Consider the following 27,451-nt stretch of genomic DNA (forward strand, 5'->3'; position numbering starts at 1 on the left):
GCGTCAATAGATACCACCAGTAATATTTTTCTCAAATATCTTCCATGTACAGATTTCGATCAGTTACGATTTTATTATATGTATAGATTTGTTACGTATGATTCATTCATTCAATTCGTTCATTCGCACTCGTTACCGAGTCGTCTCATACCACAGTTATCTCGTATATTAACCGACTTTTAAATATAGATAAACGGTCAGTGCTGTTTTTAATAACAATTGCGACACTCGTGTAGTAATCGACTGATAAAATTATTTGTTCCGATATATTACATATGTAATATATTTCGTAGAGAAGTTTAGGTATACTGCACTTTTGGTGTTATGTAAGTATATATATAGTATATAATATTAGTATTGAAGGTCATACGTGTGACGCCGTGATTTAATTTAATAATAACCTAACTAATGAACAAGTTTAATACTTCTTGTTTCCGGCAATATGTAATGATATTGTAAAGAATTTAAATATTGCTGTGTAATTTATTTTAATAATATTATCTAAATTAAATAGTTAAAAATATTTTGCAGCACTAATTAAGTTACAATATTAATTTTAAGTATTGTTAATATGAATATAAGTATGTTTTATCTATAAAGGATACGAGTATATCTAATTACAGAGATTTTTGAAGCGATTTGTTTTAATTATCTTTAATTAATATTTAGCAATGTTTTCGACAATCGACAATGTACACGTTGAAGTATATTATGCTGTTATCGTGTGGTTTGGATATCATTATGTAAACGTATTATATCAAACATAGTACCGGATTCAATCTTAACGCCGTCTGTGGGCATTGTAAAAATGCATCCACAGTATCGAAATTATGCTTTGAGAGGATAAGATTTCGGTAAAGAATTTTTAAATAAATAAAATTTAACATTAGTAGCACGATTTTTTTATTGCTCATATTTTGAAAGATAATAATTCTCATTTTTGATAACGAGAAGTTTTTTTTCTCTAATCTTCCTAATTTTCCCGCCCCTGATAATTGGCTGCCCCGGGCTAGCTCCTAGGTGTGATTCCAAACCAAAACAAAAGTGTCTATTTTATATTTTACTAAGCCATTAATACCGATAAAAAAAGAATAATAATAATAATTAATTATCAAACTTAAATTGTGATGCTGTCTGGTAATAAAAATATGCAGGTACAAAAAAATACAATTTAAAGATAGATACACCAAAGGCAGCATACACCATAGACAGCATGTCTGTAGGGATATAAAGATAATAATAAAAAATGACACTTTGATTTATCTTCTTGAACGACTTTAACCACTCTTCGATAATTAAAGAGTAGCAAACTATACAAGACAGTCGCAAGTTGGACTGCGCAGACGCAGGACCAATGGCTTGACGTAAATTACCAGGCAGACTGCAACAAGAGATTTTTTTCTTGAGATAAAAAGGTGACGTTACTTTATTGGCTTAACCCAGGATTTGAAATGAAGGTCACGGAATCTGCAGCCTTGTAAATTACTTGTTGATTGAATAGATCGATGCTACAATCTCTGAGTAACGAGGTAAAATAATAATTATATTGTGTATTTAACACACTGCATAATTATGGCTCACAATTTTTTTTTTTCTTTATTTCATTGCCAAGTTTCATTTTTGCTTTTTTTTTAAACCTTATATGCTATTATATAGTGTATTTGACAATCAGTATATATTATGAGTTTAAAAATGGTTATTTATTAACGAAATTTGAAAATAATTAATTTATTCAAAAATGAATAAATAAAAATGCATTTTTTTAAACGTTTGTCACGTGACACAAAACGCTCCTGATTGGTCGGGTTTATGATGACGTCACTTGCTTTTTAACCTCGTTTGCCTACTATATATTTATCATATCATATATGTGCTACAGATTACAATATAGGCAAGTGACGTTACCAACCCCATTGCAACGCCTTAATATCAAAGTAGCGGTTTCGCGCGCTATTTAAATATGGAATTTTTAATTTGACATTTTTCAGTAAATCTACTAAATAATATAAAATGGATTTTAAAAACCAGTCAAATAGATACTAGATCTTTTACTTAAAATAATATAAATTATTATATTATTTTAAGTAAAAGATATTACAGTGTCGTTTAGTTGCGTCTGTCTTACGAATATTATAATACTTTGCATTGTTTTTTTTTATATTCGCAGACAAATGTTCGTCTACCGAGTCATCGACATTTTATTTTAATTATAAAAAAATATTTAGGTAGAAACTTATTTACATGTACCTGTACTTAATAAAATTCTTACTGTAACTTAATTTTAGTACTTTAGGAAATTACCATTAATAAGTCTACAAATGCTGGAAAAAAATTCTCTCCTCTTTGGAGTGTCACCAGTCAACTTTAGTGCTTCAGTGTTAATTGGTGTACATGTTCCAGAATTTAATTTGACGAATGCAGTTCTTCTTAGAATTTTCTTCACCTTTGAGTAAGAATTGTAAATTCAAACAATAAAAGTCGTTTAGTAATAATAATATCATTAGAATAATGTTGATGATTAAACTCAAGACTAAGACTTAAAAAGAAACGAGGAGACAAACAAACGTATTTATTTTATTTGAAATTAAAAACTAAATAATTATGGATGTTGTAATCGCATCGGGCAGACTGACAGATTTATTCTGATGCCAATTTTTATTTATTGCATAGAGGTAAACTAAAATGCATGCGAGACGGCATTATCCTAGACGGCCTATATGTCAGTTAATTCTACCGGGCAACTAAAATAAAAGATCAAGGTCAATCATCGAAGGTCAACTTCGGGTAAAGTATGCACTAAAGACAGCACTTATAATATATATAAAAAACACTATAAACGAAAATTGGAAAGTATTAACAACGATAAAATCTGTTTTAGAATGTCTTTCCGAATTGGTAGGATGTTTTAACACATGCATGAGTTATCTTAAATGTTAAATAAACATTAAGTTTAGTGATCAATAAATACAGACGATTATTATTTAACTAATGATAATATGTGTTTAACGATGTCAATCGGTTCTCTTCTAGATCTAAATAATATATTTGGTAGGGTCAGGCCAATAAAAAGTTACATTAACAGCCCGTAAATTTCCTACTGCTAGGCCAAGGCCTCCTCTCCCTTTGGGGAGATGGTTTGCACCATATTCCACCCCGCTGCTCCAATGCGGGTCGGTGGAATACACATGTGGCAGAATTTAGTTGAAATTAGCACATGCAGGTTTTTTCACGATGTTTTCCTTCACCGCAGAGTACGAGATGAATTATAAACCCAAATTCAGTGGTGCTTGCCTGGGTTTGAATCCGAAATCTTCGGTTATGATGCACGCGCTCTAACCACTGGGCCATTTCGGCTCTCTCACACAAACACGACTTTATAATGTAAATATTCCGTGACATTATAAGTAGTCGTTTTAGTGGCAATCCGGTTAAAGATAAACAAAATCGTCTATAATATACAATTGCGAGATGCAAGATAAGTAAATACAAAAATCGTATAGCTTACACCAACATTATAACAAAACCAATAGACTAATGATTTTGTAATGGGCTTTTGAATGGTGTTTTTATTTTACTGGAAATGCGAATTTAATTATATAGATGTTTTAGAAAGAAAAAATTTCAACCGCACTAGGATTGTGATAAGAACAATCTGTGAACTGAATACAATTTAAAATCATTAAATGTTAATTATTCACCAGAGAACAAGAGTGTAAAGCTCTTCAGACGAATCTGTTACTGACATGATCATAATTAAAATCATCTTACGCCAAGCACGATACTATAAAAGTGATTGAATATGGAAAATTGCACCTTTTTCTACTAGAATTATGTCATAATTTCCCTTCATACATAGTATAGTGTAGCATAGTAATGATGCATCGCGATAAAACTTCACCTTTTGAATCTACGAATCTATAACATTCAAGCTTATTAGCACTCTGCAGACTGAGTCCATTAAAACTCCGTCGCAATGTTTTGTATATTTTAACTAGCTGTGCCCGCGACTTATCACGCGTTTGAATTTAACACTTAAAATAATAACTTTATTATTGTTTTATATGTTGTTAGAAACTAGCCCTAGCCTCCAATACGGTGCTACGTCATAGGATATCATAATTAATTATATCATTAATAATATCACATTATTATTATTGCATATTATAAAACTATAGTTAATATTATTTTACATGGAATAACATTCAATACTGGCATGTAACACTATTTCTTATTTTAAAAATGATTGAGCTGTCATAAGGAATACAATTGGATGATTGTGAGGCATTGTAAAAATATAGAGAGAGATTGAAACATCATGGTACAACATAATTTTATTTTGCCATCCCGAACTACTGATATTACAATATATAATTCTAAAATAAAAGTAGCTTAAGTTAGCCCTTATTACATCAGCTAATAATTTAATTTAATTTCAAATTTCGGTTTGATAGACGAAGAGTGAGTCAGTAACGACATGTACAAGAGACGTAACATGAGCCTGTCCTACCTTTATTGCAAAAAAAGGTTTACTTAGGTAACATATATTGAAAAATACTAATAAATCTATGGGATATATAAAATTTTGTCAACATGGCATTATTATATCAGACTTAACAAACATAAACCTTTTTATACCATTTGAATTTGAACAAAGCTGAAATTAATTTAACCAATTTAATTTTTTGGCGTTCGTGCGTATGGGCCACCTGATGGTAAGTGATAAATACCGCCCATATACAATGGCGCTGTAAGAAATATTTATCATTTCTAACATCGCCAATGTCACCAACCTTGGGAACTAAGATACTATGTACCTTGAGCCTGTAATTTCACTGGCTCACTCAATCTTCAAACCGGAACACAACAATAATGTTAACTGTTGTTTGGCGGTAGAATATCTGATAAGTGGGTGGTACCAGACGGGCATGCACAAAGACCTACCACCAAGTATTTTATTTTTATTTTCGGTTGGTTTTCATAAATATTAACTCATACCAAATTTGCTCCAATTTTTCAGTAGATCCCTCTCACTCTTTCCTCTTTTTATTTACTTGGGATCGTCGCAGTGTGTTTCTCTTCTATTAATATCTACATCTGCTCTCTAGTCATATCCTCAGTAATTCTTTTTTTGATTTTTACTTGCCTCGATGTTTTTTATGTGTATTGTTGAAAGTTTATCACAAGAATATGTAATATTATGACTATAAATGATTTATAAATAGAAGGGACGCACTGTTCAGATTAATATACAATAATAGGACTTCAAGACCGGTCGTATAAAAAATGGTTTAGTTTACGCTCCGTCATCTACGTAAGTGATTGTGTATATGGTGACCTCGCCTCGTCTTAACTCTTGTTTTAGATTATCGTGTGTTTTTAAATTTATATAAAAAAGATTTAAACACGTATATCAAACACAGGTTAAGGTTAGGTTAGGGTACTTGCATCAACACCATCGGTTGTTGAAGCTACAATTAATATAAAAAAACAGCTTAGATAATTATCGTGTATATAGTAAATATCGTTTTTAATAAGTTGTACGTTAATAGAATAATATAATATAGTACTCCTGTATATGATAAAAAAATCTTTTCATTCTTTAATTTAATCTTACCATTTTTTGCAGATATCCTGTGATGAAAGCAGCACCATATTTTAAAGCAAAGTGTGCTGTGGTTATATGAAATAGAGCTTAAAATGCTCTGGCAGATAGCTTTAGCTATTTTAGTTTGTTATGTTTTGTGGAAAGTTCTCAAAACAGGAGAAAATGAGCTGAATCGCGTTCCTGGGCCGCCGAAATGGCCAATAATCGGGAGTGCTCTTTCGTTTTTGGGATTATCTCAAAGTGAGTAAATTGTAAATCATCATTTTATCTTCAAATATTATATTTTAAAGTCTTACTTAAATACTTTTTTAAAAAATTTAAACGTAATCTTCTTTAACAAATTTGAAGATAACTATTACCTTTTGGTTTCTCTGTGGAAAAATCTCTGATGATAAAAAAAAAACTGTTTCAAGTAAGAGGAACAATGAAATAGATACTTTATATTATAACCTTCATTCACTAGTTTCTGTGTGGAGTTGGCAGGTGATAGTTTTTATATATTCTTTTATTACTTGAAGTAATGTAGTCAGGATTACGTGCACGATAAATTTCATGAGTTGAGTTAAGGAAGAAAACAAAAAAAATAATACGAAATTAGTTTGTATTATACACTAGCAAATAATCACCTAATTATACGACACTAATAGTATGTTGACGGTATTATACGAGAAACCACCTCGAGCTAACAACGCCAAGAACGTCACGAACGTATAAACACAAGCATTAATGTTTAGGTATTAGGTAAGTTTAATCTTACCAAAGTCGCGTACAGATAAACACTTATCAGTCATTTTTAAAAATAGGATTTCTGTTTTATCCAGTCGCAATTCATAAATCAAGTTTTCATATCTTGATTTTTATAAGAAACGTATTCATAATGTCTCTTAGAAGATCAATATTAATCAAAAGCATTAATAGTTATTTTTTATAATACCAAGTATTAAATAACTATTTTGTTGAAATATAATAATATCGTTTTCGTTCGTATTTATCATTTATTATTATATATTAATTCTAATAAAGTATTCCGTTGAACTACTTATATCAACTTTAATTTTACTCCCAAAGTTTCGATAACAACTTCGCCGGCACTCAAAACGATTTTACAATCATCACGAATCCTTAGGTAATACCGTAGTTCATATTAAATCTCGTCAATTAGGTCACGTCACTTTTAGGTCAAAGTTGTTTTATCATCTTTAATCCCCTTGTTATTGGAATATGCTACTACTACAAACTACTTACTCTAAATATTTAGTCGAATAAGAGTACTTAAAAACTTCCAATCGTGTTTTTTTTTTATTAAATTAATATAAACAAAATAGTAATTTGAACAAATTTGAAAATAGAATATTTATTTAAAATAATATTTATAGCAGATAATACAAAGTGTAGGAATAATGAATTTATACCTTAATTTACTTATATACAGATACAATGAATCTACCAATGAATGAAATGCTTCATGTAATATAAAACTTGTTTATGCAAGGTTAAATGTAACGCTTGGTTCACATATACTATAGTAGTATACGACTACAAGTACGATACCATAAAAAAATCTACAACACTTTATTATTATAATATGCCTTTAAATATATGTTTCGGTTGAATAATTTATTTACTTTAACGTATTTACTTTTACTTAATTGCAATATATACAAATAAATATTAAAAATAGAAGAAGTGGCAAGAATGCTAGTGTCATTTCTAAAATTAGAAGATCTTTGCTCAGAATAATTTACCAACTAGTCCATAAATTTCAGCATTTTTAGTGGAAAAAATGATAGCAAAGTGATCACAATTTACAAATTGTCAATTTTCCAAATCGCTGGATTCGAAAATATTCATTTAAATTACATGCTGTAAAGGGCCATATTGATCTATATTAAATGCAAAATGTATTTAAGGTACTTAATTGGATAAGAGTTAATGGTGTATTGCTTAAAATAGCTTCGAAAATAAGCCAATATTTTTCGTAAAAAGTAAAGGATAAAAAATGTTTATTGTGAGTTATCCCTAAGAAATAGACATACCATACCAATAAATACCATCGCGGACTTTTTGAACACCTTCTTAAGGTGTACAATACTGTAGTACATTAATTTGATCTAACTCGTAGGGTTCAACCAGCGTTTTCAATGTAAGCGCAAAAAAAAGTGTATTTATGACATCACTTTAGAAACCTCTAAAATTACCAGTGTTTCTCTACTTTATTATGCATGTAAATCTTTCTCTTGAATCAATCTATCTATTAAAAAAACTGGATCAAAATACGTTGTGTAATTTAAAAGATCTAAGCATACATGGGGACAGACAGCGGTAAGCGACTTTGTTTTATACTATGTAATGATAAATATTATATGACATATAATTTATACCCTATATCACTGAGAATAATGTAGTTTCTACTTAGTACCGATGATTACCCTCTACATACAAACAAACAAATTCTTCCCTTTTATAATTTTGATATAGTTTTAAAATATTATACTAAATAATAATTTATTTATCCACTAGGACTTTAATTCCCTTGTCACGAGTTATTGTTTTCTCGTTTACTAGTATGTTTACTAAATATTTATAGTTTAATCGTTGTCTTCAAAAAAGCATTGTATGTAGAGAACACCTGCTTAATACAGAATTTATGCTACAAATACATTTCCCATATACCATGCTCAACAAAGCTGCTCTTTCATTCAAGTAGCTAAACTAATTAACAGTTTGTGTACACTAACCCTAAGTAGAAAGGCGACTATTAAATGTGGATTATTAAGGCTCATTCAGATGGTAAACACTACACGTCATTGTCAGTGGTGGCGATGGTCATTTTAGAATAAAATAATTGATTCCAGAACATAATAACGGTACCTATTGTTCAATTGTACGATAAAAATATAATGTTTCCATTGAAATAATGGGCTCATTGCTAATGTTAGTAGTAGTGGTAGTTAGTTAGATCTCTAGAATGATACTACTGAATTGCAGCTCACGGAAATTTTAGTGCGCTCAGCGAGTCTCTCACAAGTAAAACATATATTAAATAAATATATCTTTCAAATTTATTCCATTGAGCTCTAACATTTGACACTGGGTCGGACAAAAGTTTCGACCAAAAAAGCCGAAATGTCAATTAGTACTCTTTTTTAACAGTTAAATTACATTATATAAATACGGTTATAATACGAGCAATTTAAAAAGGGCTGATCTATAATTCGATCTATCTTCAATTAAGCAATTCATTATTTTGTTTAATTTATCAATTTCACACAACTTATATAGATACGGGTCTTTCAAGTATAACTTAAATATACATTTAATACGGTTTTAGGCGTTAAATAAATTTTAACGCCTAATGACAGTTATCTTCATCTAGAAGCCGCTATCCACTAGACCTTCATTATACCTTTCATTTCTATCAAAATTTCTTATTTAATGAAATTCCGACCGTCTGTACGAAATCAATTTACTCACGGCACATGCGATATTTGTTTAATCTTGTATTACTCATGCCCAAATTTATGTACAACCTACGCTTACTCTGTTTTCTAATTTCACTCTTCATTAGAAAGAAAATTGAACAATGTAATTAGAAATAATTATTTATTACAAAGTTTCGTAATTGTATTGCTAAATTTCTGGCGTCATTTCTTTTGTTCGTTTTGGAGGTTGGGATACGTACCACGAATTGCCAACACGCAGACCGGATTTTAAGCCCATTGAGTATGTATGGGGCAGTTTAAAAAACGTTGTTTATGCGAGGAATTCTGTGCCCACAACAGTGGCAGCACTAAGAACGGCGATTTCATAAAAAAATAACGATATTCCGTAAGACCGCTTAATAACCCGTTTGGATCTGATACGGAACCGGTTAGAATCTGTAATACATGCAGGTAATACACCTTTTCAAAATTCATATTTTTTTTATTATAAAAAACAATTTATCAATAAACCTTTGATAATTTTGTTTGATTTATTGTTTTTATTCAATAAGATTGAATGGTCATTTCCAGTATACAACATACATTTATGTCAAGACACGTGTTAAAGAGATCCACTAATATAACTAATGTGTTTTCCGTGTTGACTCTTGGTTGTTTCAAAGAAAAATACACATGCTTGAGACACAATACACACACACACAATTTATTATTGGTACCCCAATTAGATAATTGTATTCCGATATTTTCCACTTTAGAATGGGCTATTCTCAGTGTTATTGTATATGAACAAATTCGAAACTCACCAACACGAATTGATGTCAGAAGAAGTGAACATTAGTTTAAACAATTATGACATTAAAATAATACACACGTACGTTTAATAAAACATAATAAAATAGGATTTCGCAATAAGACTGTTTTCAGAATTTCAGGAGTGAGTTTCGGTTATTTTACTGAGCTCGTGTAGTGTACAATTCACCTCGACCGTATTCTTTACACGTTTATCCAAATATATCTCGTAATATATGATAAACGTAAAGTATGATATGAAAATTGTAGTTATATATATTCGTTTCTGTTCGGTAATAATTACCACTGAGCGATAGAGCTCAACCGGCCTCAGCTAGCTAGCTAGCGGGAGGAATCCAGGCAGGAGACATACCATACATATATAATTATATTTAACTAACATGACTGTGTTTTTAGATGTTGAAAAAGAGTAACTACTGAGTTTCTTGCCGGTTCCGTTTGGTAGAATCTACATTCCAAAGTGCTTGTAAAAGCCTACTTAAATAAAGTATATTTTGATTTTGAATATAAAATATTTTAAAAATCCGTTGTTTCCAGTCCAGAACTCTTTCCGGTCGTATCGGATTAAGAGATTGCGGCAATAATATATGCACTTGTATTTGTAGACACTTGTGCGGTTGAGGATTTTGATAAATCAATTAAGAGGAAATCAACATTATTATAAACCTTTGCCCTTGTGTTACTAATATTGTTTACAAATTAGTCAAAACATAATTATTACACTCGATCGTCTTAATAGCTTGTAATTTTTGTTTAAGGTGAGATGTTCGACAAATTATTGGAACTTCGATTAAAATATGGTAATCGATTCGTCATCAAAGTATTAAATCGATACATACTTCATGTTTACAATGTCGAGGACATCGAGGTATGTGCACAATTGTTTTATTTTTTAATTTAAGAGCGATTACGCTAAGTTTTGTCGGGTTGTTTCTTATTACATATTTTCTTAAATCAGATGTTTATTTATACTAATACTAGTTGAACATTTTTACCAATTAGAGTTAGAGTTTCGTAAAATCCGTTCTTAGCGGTTGTCTATAAGAAACCTACCTGCTAAATTACAAGTTTGTAGGTGTTATAGTTTTGTTGAGATTTCGTGACTAACCAGTGAGTGGTATTTATCGTATATGATTTTTTATCGCTTTAACATTTAAAAGTACTTGTAAAAAATATTGAATAAATTATTGCATGCTCGCAGCAATACTTAGATTTGTTGTGTTTCAGTTTGATAGGTGTGTGAGCTGGTGTAATTAAAGTCACGAGGGACATAACATATCAGTTCCCAAGGTTGGTGTCACATTGGTTATGTAAGAAATGGTTAGATTTCATAGGATTTCTCTCATCTCTAAGGGCTGCAGTGATCACTTGCCACCATGATTCAATAGCCAGCTCATTGATGCTATTAATAAAATATTTTATCTTCGAATATATTTTTGCCTTGCTGTTTTAGTGGCTAGCCTATAGCGCCGCAGATTCTGATATCCTTCAAATACCTTTGAAAAAAGTTATTGGATTTTTCCATCGAAACATTTTCTGGAAGTCTCGGCAGTGTACTTTACCGTCCCTCGGAATGGACGTGTATTTTTTTTTCACATACATTTGTGTGCACTAATAATAATATCAATGCTGATTGCTAATATAGTTTGATTATAGCCACCATGGTCGACCAGTCAGGAGACATCATTACTTTGAGAACAAAACAACTCCTTCAAGGATTAATTTACTAGTCATTTTATTTATTAAAATTACTGGTAAAGTAATCCGAAGCAGTATTGAAGGAGTCGAGCAGTATTGGAAATATTAGATTTAATTATGTTGGAACACATTTGAAATTTTATATAAATGGCAGTAAAGGATTACTTTAATTAAATTGCAATAACCTTAGTAAAATAATACTAGAAGACCATTTCTACAGAACACATATATTTGAAAACAAAAATGATCGTTGAATATTACCATTTGTTCGTTAATTCAAAATTACGACGAGGGTTATTTGCACGTTTGCATTTCGATAAAAAACTTGTGTTTATCAAGTAATAACCGCTAAATATAACATTTATTTTTCGTCACCTCATCGATATATTTAACCGTACCATTTGACATAAAACCTAAAAATGTGAATTTTTTGCTTTTATTTTGCAGACTGTACTGACACATTCTCGGAATATAAAAAAGAGTAAGCCGTATATGTTCATCGAACCCTGGCTCGGCACTGGTTTATTAGTTAGCACAGGTAAATATCGATAATTATAATAGTCTCGAATCTATAAGAGCAAGAGATATACGCGACATCAGAGTCGCCGAGGCTGTACGCTCTCTGATCGAGCACGGATCAGGGCCCGCTGGATTGTAGTAATTAGGATAAAAAAAAACTACTATATACAGTATTTTTATATATTATACATTATTATATATTATGGATATTTAGTTATTTATATATTATTAAAAAAATATAAAATAACGCCAAAATTTATAAAAATAAAATGTAAAAAAAAGCACGGGCAACTGTGAGCCCGTGGATGTTGTAAATTAAATAATAGTAAAAAAAATCTATAAGACCATTGCTTGCACCCGGGCACTAGATTTCTAAGTCAAAACAGCCCAGAATTTAGAAAACGGGAATCTTAACCGAATATTGCGCGTGCAAAGTAAATGTAAGTACCAATGTGCATGTGTTAATGATTCATCTCGTACTCAGTGAGGTGAGAGGTGAGAAAACAAGGTAAGGAACTCTTCACGTGTCGTATGAAAATGTGACACATGTTTATAACTAAACGTATTTGAGAGTAGCTTTAAATAAACTGTAAGCCTTCTCTGTTAAAGGTGTGGAGGCTACTTTCCTTTTTAATTTAAACGGACAAATGGGGACAAAAAAATTTTGGTTCCCATGGTTGGTAGCGAATTGACGATATTAAAAATATGAAAAAATTATGGCTATGAGGTGAAAATTAATCGAAATTCTTATTAAAAAAATATATATCACACAATTAAAAATAAAAGAATTTTGAAAGGCACTTTGTGATGCTTTGTGAAAAATTAGAATAAAAATTCTGTGCTATAGATTAGGAAAATGACAGTGAAAAGTCAACGGAGCTTTTAAAAGTGCTCTTTGGAAACGTCTATCTACATTTCACTATGTTTCATTTAGTGGGATTTTCGCTCGGAGTTTAAAATAAAGCGTGGGTTGATAAAAACGGACTTGACGTAACCGTGTGAGTGCCCACATTTGAGTGTATACACGACAGGTCTATTCAAAAAGTTTACTATGTAGTAAGGTGAATGGTTTGTACATACATTAGTTGGTTGAATGGCTTTGTGGATTTAGAGTACTTGCAAAGATAGTCCAAAAGGCGGAATCGATCCAGTGACTATCAAAAACCTTTGGAATAAAGGGATGGGTTTCATAGAAACTGCTGAGTTTCTTGTCGGTTCTTCTCGGTAGAATCTACATTCCGAACCGGTGGTAGCTTTACTTTAAAGTTTGTTAAATGACGATTCAAAAGTGCTTGTAAAAGCCTACTTGAATAAAGTATATATTGATTTGATTTGATTTTATATATACTAACACTATATTTATGTGTGTCTAGAAACATATAATAAAATCGAATAAAATTCTATCATATACGAAATATCATGAGAATCATGATTAGTTATGTCTTTATTTTAGTAGTGTTTTTATTGTTAAAACATTACAAAAATATTTAAGAGTTATATCCATGGTTTTTGAAATTGAGAGTTGATCATTAGAAAGATCCAATTAGAAATAGTCTGGAGTAATGGAAGCTTCATACGTTGTTTACCCATTATGTCCAGAACTTTCTATGGGAACGATTTCAATAATTTTAAACAAAATTTTTTTTCTTAAAGGTACTATGTACCATCGTTATTTGTAGTGTTTTATAAGTAGTTTTTCTTTATGGGACGAAAATGACTCCAAAGGCAGATGATTTAGGTCAACTGAGTTTCAATTCTCGTATCTATGCAAATATTTATTTAAGCATTTATTTGCATGCAAAGGCATCTACTAATACCACCGTCACTCTGAGAGCATTCTAAGCCGTCCGTTTCGCTAGCTTTAGTTCTCCGCAGGCAGATTATATTAATCCAATGCAATGCTAGTTAGCCTGTAATAAATGCACACTGCTTAGTTAGATCGCCTTTGTTCTATGTCTAAATACAATCAACGCCTGAATTTTTAACGCAGCAAATGATTATGTTATAAAAAGTACAATATAACTGGATATTCTTGTCCGAAATTCTTATCCCTCAGCTGTTAAACTATTTGTTATCTAATTCTAATAAGTAAATAATTGATGTTTTGATTTTACACATACCTTAAATATACCATACTCTAAAATATATTGGTAACATTGATTAGTTAAATCAATGTTACCAATAGTTGAGAATTTGTTGAGTTTAAATTCGACTGCTAAGCTAGTCTCCTTTTCTGTCCGTTACACCGCTTAAATGCAGGTCGGGAATGAACATGTGGTAGATTGCCATACGAGAAATACTGGTGAAGATGTTTTCTGTCATCGCAGATAACGAGATAAATTTTAAACACAAATTAAGTACACGAAAATTTAGTAGTGCGCCCATCATCGGTTAAGGTTAAGTAAGTGCTATAGGTACTGGGCCTCAAAAACGAAGGACGTTTTCCTAAGGTTTTTTAACATTTTAGGTGCTAAATGGAATAAACGCAGAAAAATTTTGACACCCACTTTCCATTTTGATATTTTACAAAGTTTTATGGAAGTATTTGAGGAACAGAGCAGAAACTTGGTTAAAGAGTTGAAGAAACAGATCAGTGAGGGTTCTGATGTTGTGGATGTCAGTCCGTTGATTAGTGACTTCACACTTTACACAATCTGTGGTAAGTTGTTTAATTTAATACCGTAAAATGACGTTTCATTTGAGTAATGTATACCTGTATGTATTTGATTCTGGTTTTTAAATATAAAATATGTTAAAGAAAATCATAATTATTTCTTTCTAATATATAATAATATCAAGAATTAAAGTATTTCATTAATTTTCTTGATTCACTTAAATTGAACTTGAATCTTTCATTTTTTTTTTATTTACTTGGATTTTATTGATAATCGTATTTCAAAATTTTTAGTCACGAAATGTCTCTGATTTAAAAATTTGTTATCCTTTGATATCGCAAGCTCAGAAGATTGAGAAATATTATGCTCATACTAAAATAAACCAACTTAATGTTTTTCAATCATAGTTGTGCGTATTTTCTATCTTTCTCTCTCTTTCTCTGCATGTCATAATATGTATTGACGTTCGAAATAAGAAGACAGCATTGGTATCTAATCACACTGAATCTAAGCGATATTCATAGGTAAAGTCGTTAGTTTCAGTTAAAGGTGTATATTATTTTGCGTACGTTATTATTTTGTACCTCTTATGAAACCAATAAATAAATTGTTATAATAAATTATATTTTTATTTTAAATGAGCAATTCTTGTATATAATTTTATTTTGTTTGACGTAGAAATAGCTACAAGGCGATTTGTATTTAAATTAGTATTTAGATAACGCTTTTCTTTTTAAGTGTATATCCATTTTACCTGAATGAATATTTTTTGTAACAAATTCTCAGAACCTAGAGACGCTGGATCACCCAGGATACTATATATTCAGCGAAACTTCTTTGTATTTTTTTTTTTTTGTATAAAATAGTTTGAAATGCATAATAATTTTATTTTAGAAACAGCAATGGGAGTTCGGCTCGATTCAGACAAAACTGAAGCTAAATTGAAATACAAGGATGCCATCTTGGAGATTGGGAATCTTGTTATGGAACGGCTTGTAACGATTTGGCTTCACAACGATTTCATTTTCAGTTTGCATCCATTGGGTAAAAAGTTTGCCAAATGTTTGGAAAATGTTCATTCCTTTGCGGATAGCGTAATAAAGGAGAGGAGCATGTCTTACGAAAGCCGCGGGGAAGATGACAATGAAAAAACAAATGGTCGCCGACGTGCGTTGTTAGATTTACTTCTGGAAGCTAGAATCAGGAATGAGATTGACCTGGAGGGTATCAGAGAAGAAGTCAATACTTTCATGTTCGAGGTAAGTACCTAATATAATGTAGACTATGAGTGTGTATGACTATATTACGAGTAAAACTATAGTTTTCGTTTTGTTGCCATCACTGTAGTAGGATGTTGATTGTATTTTATTCTTTGAAAATGTATTAATAAGTCCGACACTTACCTTGACCTCAGAGGAGACAATAACAATCTTTATTTACAAGAAATACGGTACAAAAAACTTACTAAGAAAAAACATAATTACGTACAGGATAAACACGGGTCTATATTATATTAAATTATGCTCTTTACTAAATTAATTTTGTAATATAAAATAATAGTTTGAATTCTTAAGGGATGCCCATGGTCCCATTCTTCACTCTAACATAATTCTTATCTAACATTTATTTTCATAAATATATTTTATTTTTTCTACGCAATATAAAAAAATAGTAAATCTTTTTAATTTAGATTTACGCTGTAAGATGTCATTGCTTTTTACATTTTTTTTATGTCATATTGGTTGGCAGACTGGGAAATGGCAGCCATAGACACTGATAGTGTAAGAAAAATCATACATCTTATTACCAATGTTGGTGGCAACTTGGGAACTATGATGTTATGTGTAGTTACATTGGGTCATTTAATATTATATAGATTATAAATGACTTTTATTCTTCGTATGGATACATTTCAAGTAACTTCGATAAAAGGAGCATTTATTTATGCATTCCAACTTTGGTTATCAATTTCACTTTGTCGGTTATTTACGTATAAAAAGAATGTTATGTGATTGTCGTATATTATATACGATAAAACATTATTTATATGTATGTTGAATAAAAATAATTTCAGGTAGATGAAACCAAAAAAAGTAAATTGATTTTTTCTTATATTTTTATTGTTAGGTAGAAAATAAGCTATCTCGCTTTTAGAACGACTATAAATATCCTAGCGTTGAAAGTCATCTATCGATGTAATTAGGGCTCAGGGAAACGTAATATCAATTTTAATTGAAGAACTTAGATACAGCTTCTCTTTGATTACATCATTACTCTTTATGATTACAATTAAAATGATTGTCTTCTCCTTTCATATTAATTTGTAGAATTAAGTTTTGTCTTGATGATAAACAAAGATGAGAATAAATATACCTTTTCCAGGGTCATGATACTACAGCAACGGCTTTAACGTTTGGATTGATGCTTTTAGCTGATCATCCTGATGTACAGGTAGGTAACTATATACGAAATATGTATTTTTAATGCTAAAAGCATTCACTGTTTGAATCATTACATAGTATAAAACCAAGTCGCTTACCGCTGTCTGTCCCTATGTATGCTTAGATCTTTAAAATTACAAAACGGATTTTATGCGTTTTTTTTTAATAGATAGATTGATTCAAGGGGAATGTTTATATGTGTAGTATATATTTGATGTCGTAAATAAACAATTTTTTTGCGCTTACATTGCAAACGCTGACTGAATCCTTAGGAGATAGATCAAAATAATGTACTACAGTTTGGTACGCTTTAAAAAGGTCTTCAAAAAAGTCCGCGATGGTATATAGCGCACAACAACCATTTTAATACTTTACTTTTTACGTGAAATAATGACATATTTTCGAAGCGATTTTAAGCAATAAAGCAATAATCTTTATCCAATTAAGTACATGAAATATGTAAGATTCATGGTCATTGGTCTATAGCGGCCAATGACTATTGCGTCATAGATCGTCATTGGTTGAATCATGGAACGCTTTATTTTGCTGCCAATCAGCCAATATTCATTCACATTAGTAAATCTATTATATTTGCATATTTTTTTAGAAACTGTAACGTTACGTTTGTACAAATAATAATTACCTTTGAAGCTTTTAACCTATAGTTTTAAATATCGCCTATTGGGAATCTTTGTAAAGCACAGTATATAGATTTTATTAAATCGTAAACCTAAACATATGTTTCCCGGACATGAAAAGTTTTAAAAGTGAAAATATAAAAACATATTTTTAAATTTCAGGCAAATCCAATGAAACAAAATGTTTTTTTTTATACGGTTCTATCGCTTATATGATTTTTTTTTTAAAATAGCTAAAAAAAAGAGCATAAGTCACGTATATATTTTTACATAGATAAAAATTATTTTAGTATTGAGAAAGCCCTGTATAAACTGTACAAATAAAATACTTATATTCGGACACGGAAATTTGTAAAACAAAGAGGTACAAAATTATTTCTTTATATTTTTGGGGTTGATGGATAAACTCATCCTGAAAACAAAGAATATCAATGAGGTTCTGTATTATCACCGGATGTAGTTGTAAGGATGTAAAAAATCTAGATGCAAATAGTCATATGGTGTTGGTTCTACTTGCGTCCATTCGATTTGTCATGACTTTTTGAAAGCAGGAAAAAAAATGGTAGATACGGAAAAAAAAGATAGGTACTTATTGCTTTTCAGCTTTTCTTTCAAGAAATACTTCGAACTCGAAGGTTAAATTGATTTTGTTTGCGTTTTTGAGGTGGCGAAAGCGTCGTGTTTTTTTTTTCAAAAAATATTTAATGAATCTTTGGAATATACAAGAAAGAGTGTCATAGATTTTCTTCGTTTTCATAAGAAATATAAATGCTTCTCCCAAGAGCCAGACATGAACACATAATAAATAGAAAATCAGAAATATTTACCATTTCTTACATATCTTATGCGCCACCAAATGTGGGAACTAAGATGTTATATCCCTTGTGCCTGTAGGTACACTGGGTCACTCACCCTTCAAACGTTAACGCAGCAATACCAAGTATTGCTATTTGGCGCTATCTAGAAAATGCATGCAACATGCTAGTGGACAATTACTTTGCGGTCCTTCGGGTCTAATATAATTTCTTTCGCAAAACAATATCGCATATAACTTTCATGAGTAATTATATAAAAAAAATAACTAAATTAACTAAATATAATTAAGAAAAATTAACAAGCAGAGCTGCGATTAAAAAATGTATACACGGCTTAACAGAAGTTTAGTATTTAATTTATAGATACAAAATTTTACGATATACATGTTTCTGTTTTTTGTTTTTCTGGATAAAAATATTTCATTGAGTAATTTCACTTACTACCATTAAGCCTCATCAAAAAGCTTAATAACATTTGTTTTTCTTACATACATTATTTGAAATCACAAGCTGACGAGATAGACAATTACAGAAGTTAGTTCCGATTTTCGAAGTTATAAGAAGAATTCTGAAGAATTTGACCATTATATTTTTCCGGGATGAAGATAAACTCTAATAAAAAGGAATAAAGATAAACAAATCTTAATATTACATGCTATTTATTAATTCCTCAGCGATATTGTGCACCATTATGTACCAACAGTTGTCAGTCATTATTAATAATACAACACTACTTCACATAACGACTAATATCTACTTTAATTTTACATACAAAATTCCAATAACAGTTTCTTCGAGTTTATTTTAAAAAATCATAATGAATAGCATTCATTATCCAAGCTCTCGAACAATGAGATCGTGTCAATTCGAAGTCAAATGTTGTTTACTTGGCTTTGGTCTCTTGTGATTGGAAAATACTATATATATATATATATATATATATATAGTATTTTTTTATTATGGTTTAGGTTGGCAGGAGCATATGGGCCACCTGATGGTAAGTGGTCGTGGCGCTAAGAAATATTAACCATTCCTTATATCGCCAATGCGCCACCAATTTCGGGAACTAGGATGTTATGTTATGTTATCTTAATATGCTACATGTGCTTTTCCAGACTATAATGTATTTACGTCTCAAATTTAACTTCGATCCGATCAACCGCACTGCGCTGTTGAATAACAAAGATCCATTCATCCAAATCCTTTACATTTATAATATTATTAAGATTACACAATCACTTCCCTATAATCTTACCAATGTGCATATTATAATGTAGTATACTTTCACAGAAATTTTAGACGAATATTTTGTCGTATAACCTACAACTACACCTACATATAATAAAATTGGAGTGTCTGTTTGTAATATTAAAATAACCGCGTTTTACTAAATGCATATGTATGTATACACGGTACTTATACCTAAATATTTTTTTTACAATTTTTGTCTGTCTGTCTGTTTGTCTGTTTGTTCCGGCTAATCTATAAAACGGCTGGACCGATTTTGACGGGACTTTAACTGGTAGATAGCTGATGTAATAAGGAGTAACTTAGGCTACAACAATAACCATTTTGTACTGCAAACGCGTACGAAGTCGCGGTCACCGCTTGCGGTATATATATGTATATATATATATATGTATATTAGACTTGCTAATACGAGTAGAGTGCGAGATTACTCTCGCATTACATACGTTTCATATAACAACGGATTGACCCTAAAATCGTTTTTTAATTCGAATGAAAGTTACGGTATATTTTATACCGTAACTTAATTTTTTTATTGTAAGTTGTATATCGTATTTTATATTTAAAAAAGGATTTTTTTTTTATGAATCGTACGTATTGCTATAATGGACATATAAATATCGTCGATATGGTTTTGATGTCTATGTTTATAAAAATAATTTAACTTGTATTTGTTAAGGCTTCTTACTAAGAAACATGGATTATGCTTCCAGTAGGATTTACGAGTAACATAATCTATATTTTCCAGCAACCAAGAAGATTTAAAAACAAATAAACGTATATTTAGTACGATTTCTCTTTAGAAATACATTTTATCTATATGTAAAACCAGAACTAAACTCTGCAGTGCGATTCTGTAAGAATTCGCTTCGTGTATCACTCGTGAAATGTTGACAACCGATTTACAGTGATACGTCATTTTGATACGTGTAACCTATAAATTTTATTATTATTATTATAGTCAGTTATATCAGATTGTATATCTATGTGAGTTTCGGTTTTTTTCTTACAGAATATATCAACAGTCTTTCGTGAAATTTATCAAAAGTCAAATAATAATTATTATTATAAATAAATTATATTCGTGCGAATCGTCGAAATTTATATATTCATCAAAATAATAGCTTTAATATTTATAATAACTGCAAAAACTGGAAATGTCATAAAAAATATTTGTCTTTTATTATTATAAATATTTTAAATTTCTAGGAGTCTATTTTCGATGAATGTAAAGCCATACTGGGTGATTCTGACCGGTCTCCGAGCGCGTCTGAGTTAAACGAAATGAAGTACCTTGATGCTGTTATTAAGGAAATATTACGTCTCTACCCCAGCGTTCCTTTCATTGGCAGAGAAATCGTCGAGGATTTTATGTTGGGTGAGTCATGTATTATGTTTAATGATTAATAAATTATTTTTATTTATTGATTGGTCTCGTTGGCCTAGTTTCTAGATATAAGATTTTGAGATCCTTGGTTCAAACTCCAAGTTGGGGCGATAAAAAGTTATTGAGTTTTTCTATCGAGAAATTCTCAGTAATAGCCAGTTCGGAAGTTGGATGTGTGTACACTCCCCTGTTTAGGAAAGCACGTGAAGTCGGTGGTTCAGTGCCTGACCCCTTTCGGGTCGTTACGGATTTGTCGTCCCATCGGAATATGAGAGAGAGGGAGCAGAGAGTGATTTGTTTGCACACATTTCTAACATGTCCTGCGTGATAGGCTGGTCTCCCTTGAGATTGGCTGCCGTAACCGTGATTTGTCTGGACGCCACCACATCATTATTACTAGTGGGTCTCTATTCAAAATATTTTTAGGAATTTGAGAAACCTATGACAGGTTTTGCTTTGATTTAATTTCATTGTAAACTGCAAGTCACTCATCTACATTTGACGCTGGCGCAAAAATAAAAAATATTGAAACCTGTTAAATGTTTTTTCTTTTTTTTTATATCAAATAGTATACATTAGTTCAGATAGGATTGGAGGTTGTCGAAAACAATTTACTTTCATTTTGTTTATTTTTATACATCCATAGCGTCGCTCTTTACCATAACTTTACCAGCCAGTGACTTTTTTTAAATAATCTCTTTGTTAATTCGTAACAATTTAGTAAAATGCCATCAAGAATCCTCTTTAATTCTCTGCACATCTACGGCTAGAGTTCTTCAAACTGAGACCAAAACCGATTTTTTATATGCATAGAGATGCATATAAAAAATCGCCTCATAACTGGGACAAAAATCGACTTAAGCTATTAATAAATAAGTTTCTTTAATAACTTATTCTTTTATTTGTTTATTTCAGTTTAACTTTTCGACACTTTTCGGAAAGACTGTTGTTCCATCATGGTCACGTCACCAATATCGTCTCTTAATCTGGGAACTGCAGTCTCAAAGTGTAACTGTCTACTTAGTTTCACGTGGAGACTTGGAGATTAAAACAAATCGTGGAATTTCTAGTGAAATGCCTTATTGGGGTCCTGCTTTTATATAAGGCGTACTACCTTGTATTAAAAAATACCAAGAAAATTACTTATATTTGGATGGGCTTCATTGCGCTATTTGTTAAATAAAATTCCTTTGTACAATATTACACGACTCGGTATAAAAATAAATTTGTCCGTTGTTTATTGTTTCTCGTTTCGTATCATGCATCGATTTTATCAATATCCTATTGAAAAAAATATTAGCTCTTTTTTTATAAAATCGTCGGCACTGTGAAATATGAAATTGCTTTTAGCGTTGATAGTTTGTGAAATTTGACGCTTGACATAATTTTTCGATTTAATTTAAATGAAATGAATAAGGAATATTTTTTTGATTTTTCTTTAAAATTAACATTAAATTGTCGCTCCGCAGTATTATTATATTTTTTCGAATAAAGTCTGTACTAGCTCAGAGCTTAAGAAACTCAATGACCGATATTTTTATATTTTCTTATTTATTATTTTTTATTTTCAGCAGTTACTTAACTTTTTTTTTTCATTTTGTTATCATGTACATACTAACCACATACATCATATGAAGACATATATAGTGATATGTTGTTACTAATTTTTTATAGAGTTGAATATTAAAAGTCTGGAACTGTAAAAACACTCATAAAAGCACTTTTGAATCGTCATGTTACTGTTTTGAATGAAATGTAAACCTAACACCGGTTCAGAAAGTGGATACTATCGAGAAGACCCGGCAAGAAACTTAGTAGTTTCTATTTTCCAATATATATATATATATATATATACAAATATCCTGCCTGGAAGTCAATATATATTAAGTTTATAATTTTTATCATTAGTATAATCTTGTGTTGAGTAATGTGCCTTATTAATCAATGTTTTTTTGACTTGATCTTTAAATTTTTTATAGGTTAGGTTATAAATGGCCATTTAACTACTTCTTCTAAATTATAAGTAATTTCAGTAGAAATGCGCGGGTCAGGGTAGTTTCAGGGTAGAACAAATCTTAAAATCCACGACAATAGTCCACGATTTGGGAATTGTTGAAGTAATTAATGAAAATCGACTTCGATTAACTTTCCTAATAAAAGTACCCACGACTTAAGTAGGTCAGGTTATCCGTTAAAACCTTTGACACTCGCATATTAAACTCTCTGTTGGGGAGTCGACAAATTTCTACCGTCACATTAGAAAGCTATTGTAATCATTCAGATTATCTTAAGTAAATATTCTGAGACATCCTCGCGTTTCAATAGATGAAAACTCGGCTACGCTCGGGTGACATAAATTAAACTAAACAAAAACGGTTTATCATTTATTCATATTTGGAACACACATAATGATCGTACCCGTGACGTCAAACATGGCCCGTTGAACTTCATGTCATTGAAAAGGCAAGAAATTTTATTAATATAGATTGGATAAAAGATGTATTTCTGTCTCTTTCATCTTTTGTATGTATGTGCGTGTGTAAGTATATTGTACGTATGTATGTAGTGAATCTAATTTCGTGATAAAATTATAATTATGACGTCAAACTTTAATTTATAAATTAAATTAAATCCGACGCGTAAATAACATATTATCGTCGTCGGTAATCATCGTAACGTTTTGAACATTGTGCTCACTTAATATTTATGTATCAATAACTACGATTATTTGAATAAACGGAATTTATACAGTATGTATGCTTGATTAATTGAATGAGTTCACATTTTACAGGATTAACGTAATACTCCATTGAAGCTGAATTGATTAAAAATACAAATTGTTAAGCTTGTGTGCGAAAAGTTATTATACAATTAGTGAATTTATAATTGATAGCACACCTTGGGATTGAAACGATCCCCTGCTGGCTATTTCTATTTATATTCAATTGTGTAAATAATAAAATTGACAAAAAAAAAACTTGGTGAGTTTCTTTCGGCGGTTCATCTCAGGTCAGAGTATTTTCTTTTCCGAACCGGCGGTAGTGTTACATTTGACTATCAATAAGTAAGTGTAATGCTTCTATATTGAATAAAGAAATTTTAGTTTGAGTTTGAGCTTAAAAATAAATTAAATAATATATGGTGATAGGGCTTCGTACAAACTTGTCTGTGTACGATACACCCATTACATATCCTACCACCTGTAAATAAAGGGTAAGTAAGTCAGTGTAACTACAGGCATAAGATACAGTAAGGGACAGTTTTATTCATAAAAATCTAATGACAATGGACCTTTGGTGAGAAGTTATCATAGGGTGACCCAGTTGCCAGTCAGTCTTCCTCCTGGTGGACGTTTATTTATTATTCATCAAAACACAGTAATAAAATATTGGTCGGAGGTAAAACACGCATGTAATGTTTGATATGTCACACGCATCGGGAAAGTTTAAAATGTGCATACATTATAAAATTAGTTATTTCAATGGCTGCAGTATTGTTGTAACACTAAATATCAATTTGTTTTGTTTCCATTTGTTAAAATAACAAGCTTTTATCAAATTCGTGGGAATTCATACATTGTTTTTCATTTATATCATAACTTTTAACTTCTAAAAATAAATCGTGTCGTATACATTTATAATTTATGTCAACGTTTAAAACCAAATTAAATTAATTAATAGAAAAATATTTTTTAACGGGAACGAACCTCGACCTCCTTCGTTTCATCATCAAAGCGTACTATAAAGTAATTGAGTGTAATATACCTACAGTTGAACAAAGGCCTACGTACTGTTACTTCGGGTTAAAGATAATTTTATGTACTCAATAAATAACTAGTTTGCTTGTAATGAGATTGAGATTTCAAATAAACATGAAAGAGACATGAGATCACCAACTTCACGGACGGGCATCTGGGGTACATGATGGTAAGTGGTCACACCAATGCGCCACCAACCTTATGAGCTAAGATGTTATGTCCCTTGCGCCTGCAGTTACATTGGCTCACTCTTTAAACCGAAACACAACTTTACTAGATAAGTATTGTTGTTTGTCGGTAGAATATCTAATGTGTGGGTGGTACCTACATAGATGGGTTTTCACAAAGCCTTACCACCAAGTAAATATTTCTATGGACAACACTATCGTGATGTTATGCTTGAAACGGAAAATAAAACCATTGCGGTCTATGGAATGTATATGCATTTTTTACCGCGAAATAAAAATATATCGGTCGTAGATAATTCGATTTACAAGAACTTAATTCGTTACTATTTTTGTTAACCTAACCTTAACCATTACCTTAGTCCAACGGTTGGAATTCTTATTCATGTTCCATCACGAGACGCTTTGATATGCATGTTATGGAATTTCCACATATGATCTGACCGTGCTCAAGTTAATTAAAACTTAATTGTTTTTTGTCCGGCAATGAGCGTCCAGTCTACTCCTTTAATTATTCCGTCTCAGATTACGAAATCGATAGAGATGTCCGTTTCTTTATTATCTAAAATTATATATTTTTCTTGTTTCAGGAGATACTAAGGTAGCAAAGGGGAATGAAGTCATCGTTCACATTTTTTATATGCAGCAGAGAGAAGATTTGTATCCTGAACCGAAGGCCTTCAAACCAGAGAGGTTCCTAAACGGCGAAAAGAGACATCCATTTTCATATGTACCTTTCAGCGCTGGTCCTAGGAATTGCATCGGTAAGTATTCGTTTACGGTCATTGTTCTCTTCTAATTTGATATTAGTTTATACGGATACGGTTATATAAGGTACGAAGAATTTGTGATTTCGATTTAATAAAGACTCAAATAGGCAAAGATAAAATAATTCTTGCATGTCTACCATTTTCTTTTTATTTTGTAAATTTAAAACAATACTTGAAAAATAAAACAAATACAAATGTTAATATGTATGCCTCAAATTTTCAACGCGACTTACGAACACTAGTCTAATTAATTAATATTAATAATATTTTAAACCTCAACGGCAACGTTTAAATTTAATATTATCAATCCGAAAAATACACCGATTACTACGACTTACTTTAGTTTCAAACGTAAGACACGTTAGCCGCGCCTTTGGTGTATATTTAATTCGTAATTATATTATTTTGTGTGCCTGCATATTTTATTTTCATGAAAATTCGATGTTTATTTTAGTTCAACTTAATTATAATTTAATTATCCTTCAGGTCAACGATTCGCAAAAATGGAAATGAAGAGCGTTATTAGTGAAATTATCCGGAATTTCAAACTTGAGCCGACACAGAAGGGGGCTCGACCAACCCTCAAAGCAGACCTCGTGCTGAGAACTACCGAACCCATTTACGTCAAATTTGTAAAACGATAATAAATATTTAAAAATAATAATGTTTATTTATTTTATAAAAAAGGTTGGATTGTTGTAGTAAAAAAAGTTCGGATTAATGTGAACTCCTTAGTTCAGACAATGATATGTCTGGGTGATAAGTGTCTGACCGATTTCAAAATGCTTAGAAGTGATTTGTTGTTGTGTAGTTGTGGCTTTAAACACACTATTATAATAGTATTTATTTATAACACACAAGCACTTTATAATAGCATAACTAAAATTACAATGAACTAGTTGTCGCCTGCGGCTTTGTTCACGTTTTTGGAGTTCAAGTTTCATCAAATTAGGTTTAGTGAAAAAGTAACAGATAGACGGATAGATGAGTTAATTTCGCATTTATAATATTAGTATAGATTAGTATAGATACGACAAGGGCGGGGAACACATGTCTGTGGTGAAAATAAAATAAAATTTTAAAATTGTAATTTTATTGTATATAGCAGATTCAAGATTAAGCGAGGTTTAACATTTCTATTTATTTAATAACGTCGTTTAGAAAGCTAATTCAAAAATTGCTCGTCTTTGGCTATAATAGTCAAAGAGATTTTTATTAAGTAGTCTTTAATCACCTTGATAACAGTCTTGACATAACAAAAATTTTAAAAAGACAATTTATTAAATTTTTAAGCGTCCTTTTTGGTTCGGTTATTCAATTTTAGTCTCAGCGATATCAAGCTCGATCTCACTAAGTGTCCACAGTGACGGTTTCTTAAACGGATAGATGTGGGTCTTGCGCAAGAATTTCATTAACCATATACAAGAACGTATTATTTTTTATGTTATAAATATTTTATTACCACCTACACGTGCAAACTAGGCGAAGGCTGACGGCACTTAAATTTGGATTTTCTTCTC

At 30.9% G+C, this 27,451-nt stretch overlaps 1 protein-coding gene across 2 annotated transcripts; it reads left to right on the forward strand.

The window, feature by feature from the left end:
- Nucleotides 1-156: 156 nt before the first annotated feature.
- LOC125067630 (cytochrome P450 4C1-like) lies at nt 157-26,592 on the forward strand. 2 transcript variants are annotated; one of them, XM_047676324.1, is made up of 10 exons: nt 157-326; nt 5,627-5,845; nt 10,617-10,726; nt 12,004-12,094; nt 14,543-14,734; nt 15,585-15,949; nt 17,073-17,141; nt 21,042-21,210; nt 25,752-25,925; nt 26,418-26,592. In XM_047676324.1, the coding sequence occupies exons 2-10, from the start codon at nt 5,698-5,700 to the stop codon at nt 26,573-26,575; spliced, it is 1,476 nt and encodes a 491-aa protein (XP_047532280.1). In that variant the 5' UTR covers nt 157-326; nt 5,627-5,697; the 3' UTR covers nt 26,576-26,592. The 2 variants fall into 2 exon arrangements, with proteins under 2 accessions (XP_047532280.1, XP_047532281.1); XM_047676325.1 differs by lacking the exon at nt 157-326 and adding an exon at nt 5,261-5,311.
- The last annotated feature ends 859 nt before the right edge of the window (nt 26,593-27,451 follow it).

The sequence above is a fragment of the Vanessa atalanta genome, chromosome 12, assembly GCF_905147765.1.
Source record: "Vanessa atalanta chromosome 12, ilVanAtal1.2, whole genome shotgun sequence".
Taxonomy (NCBI): domain Eukaryota; kingdom Metazoa; phylum Arthropoda; class Insecta; order Lepidoptera; family Nymphalidae; genus Vanessa; species Vanessa atalanta.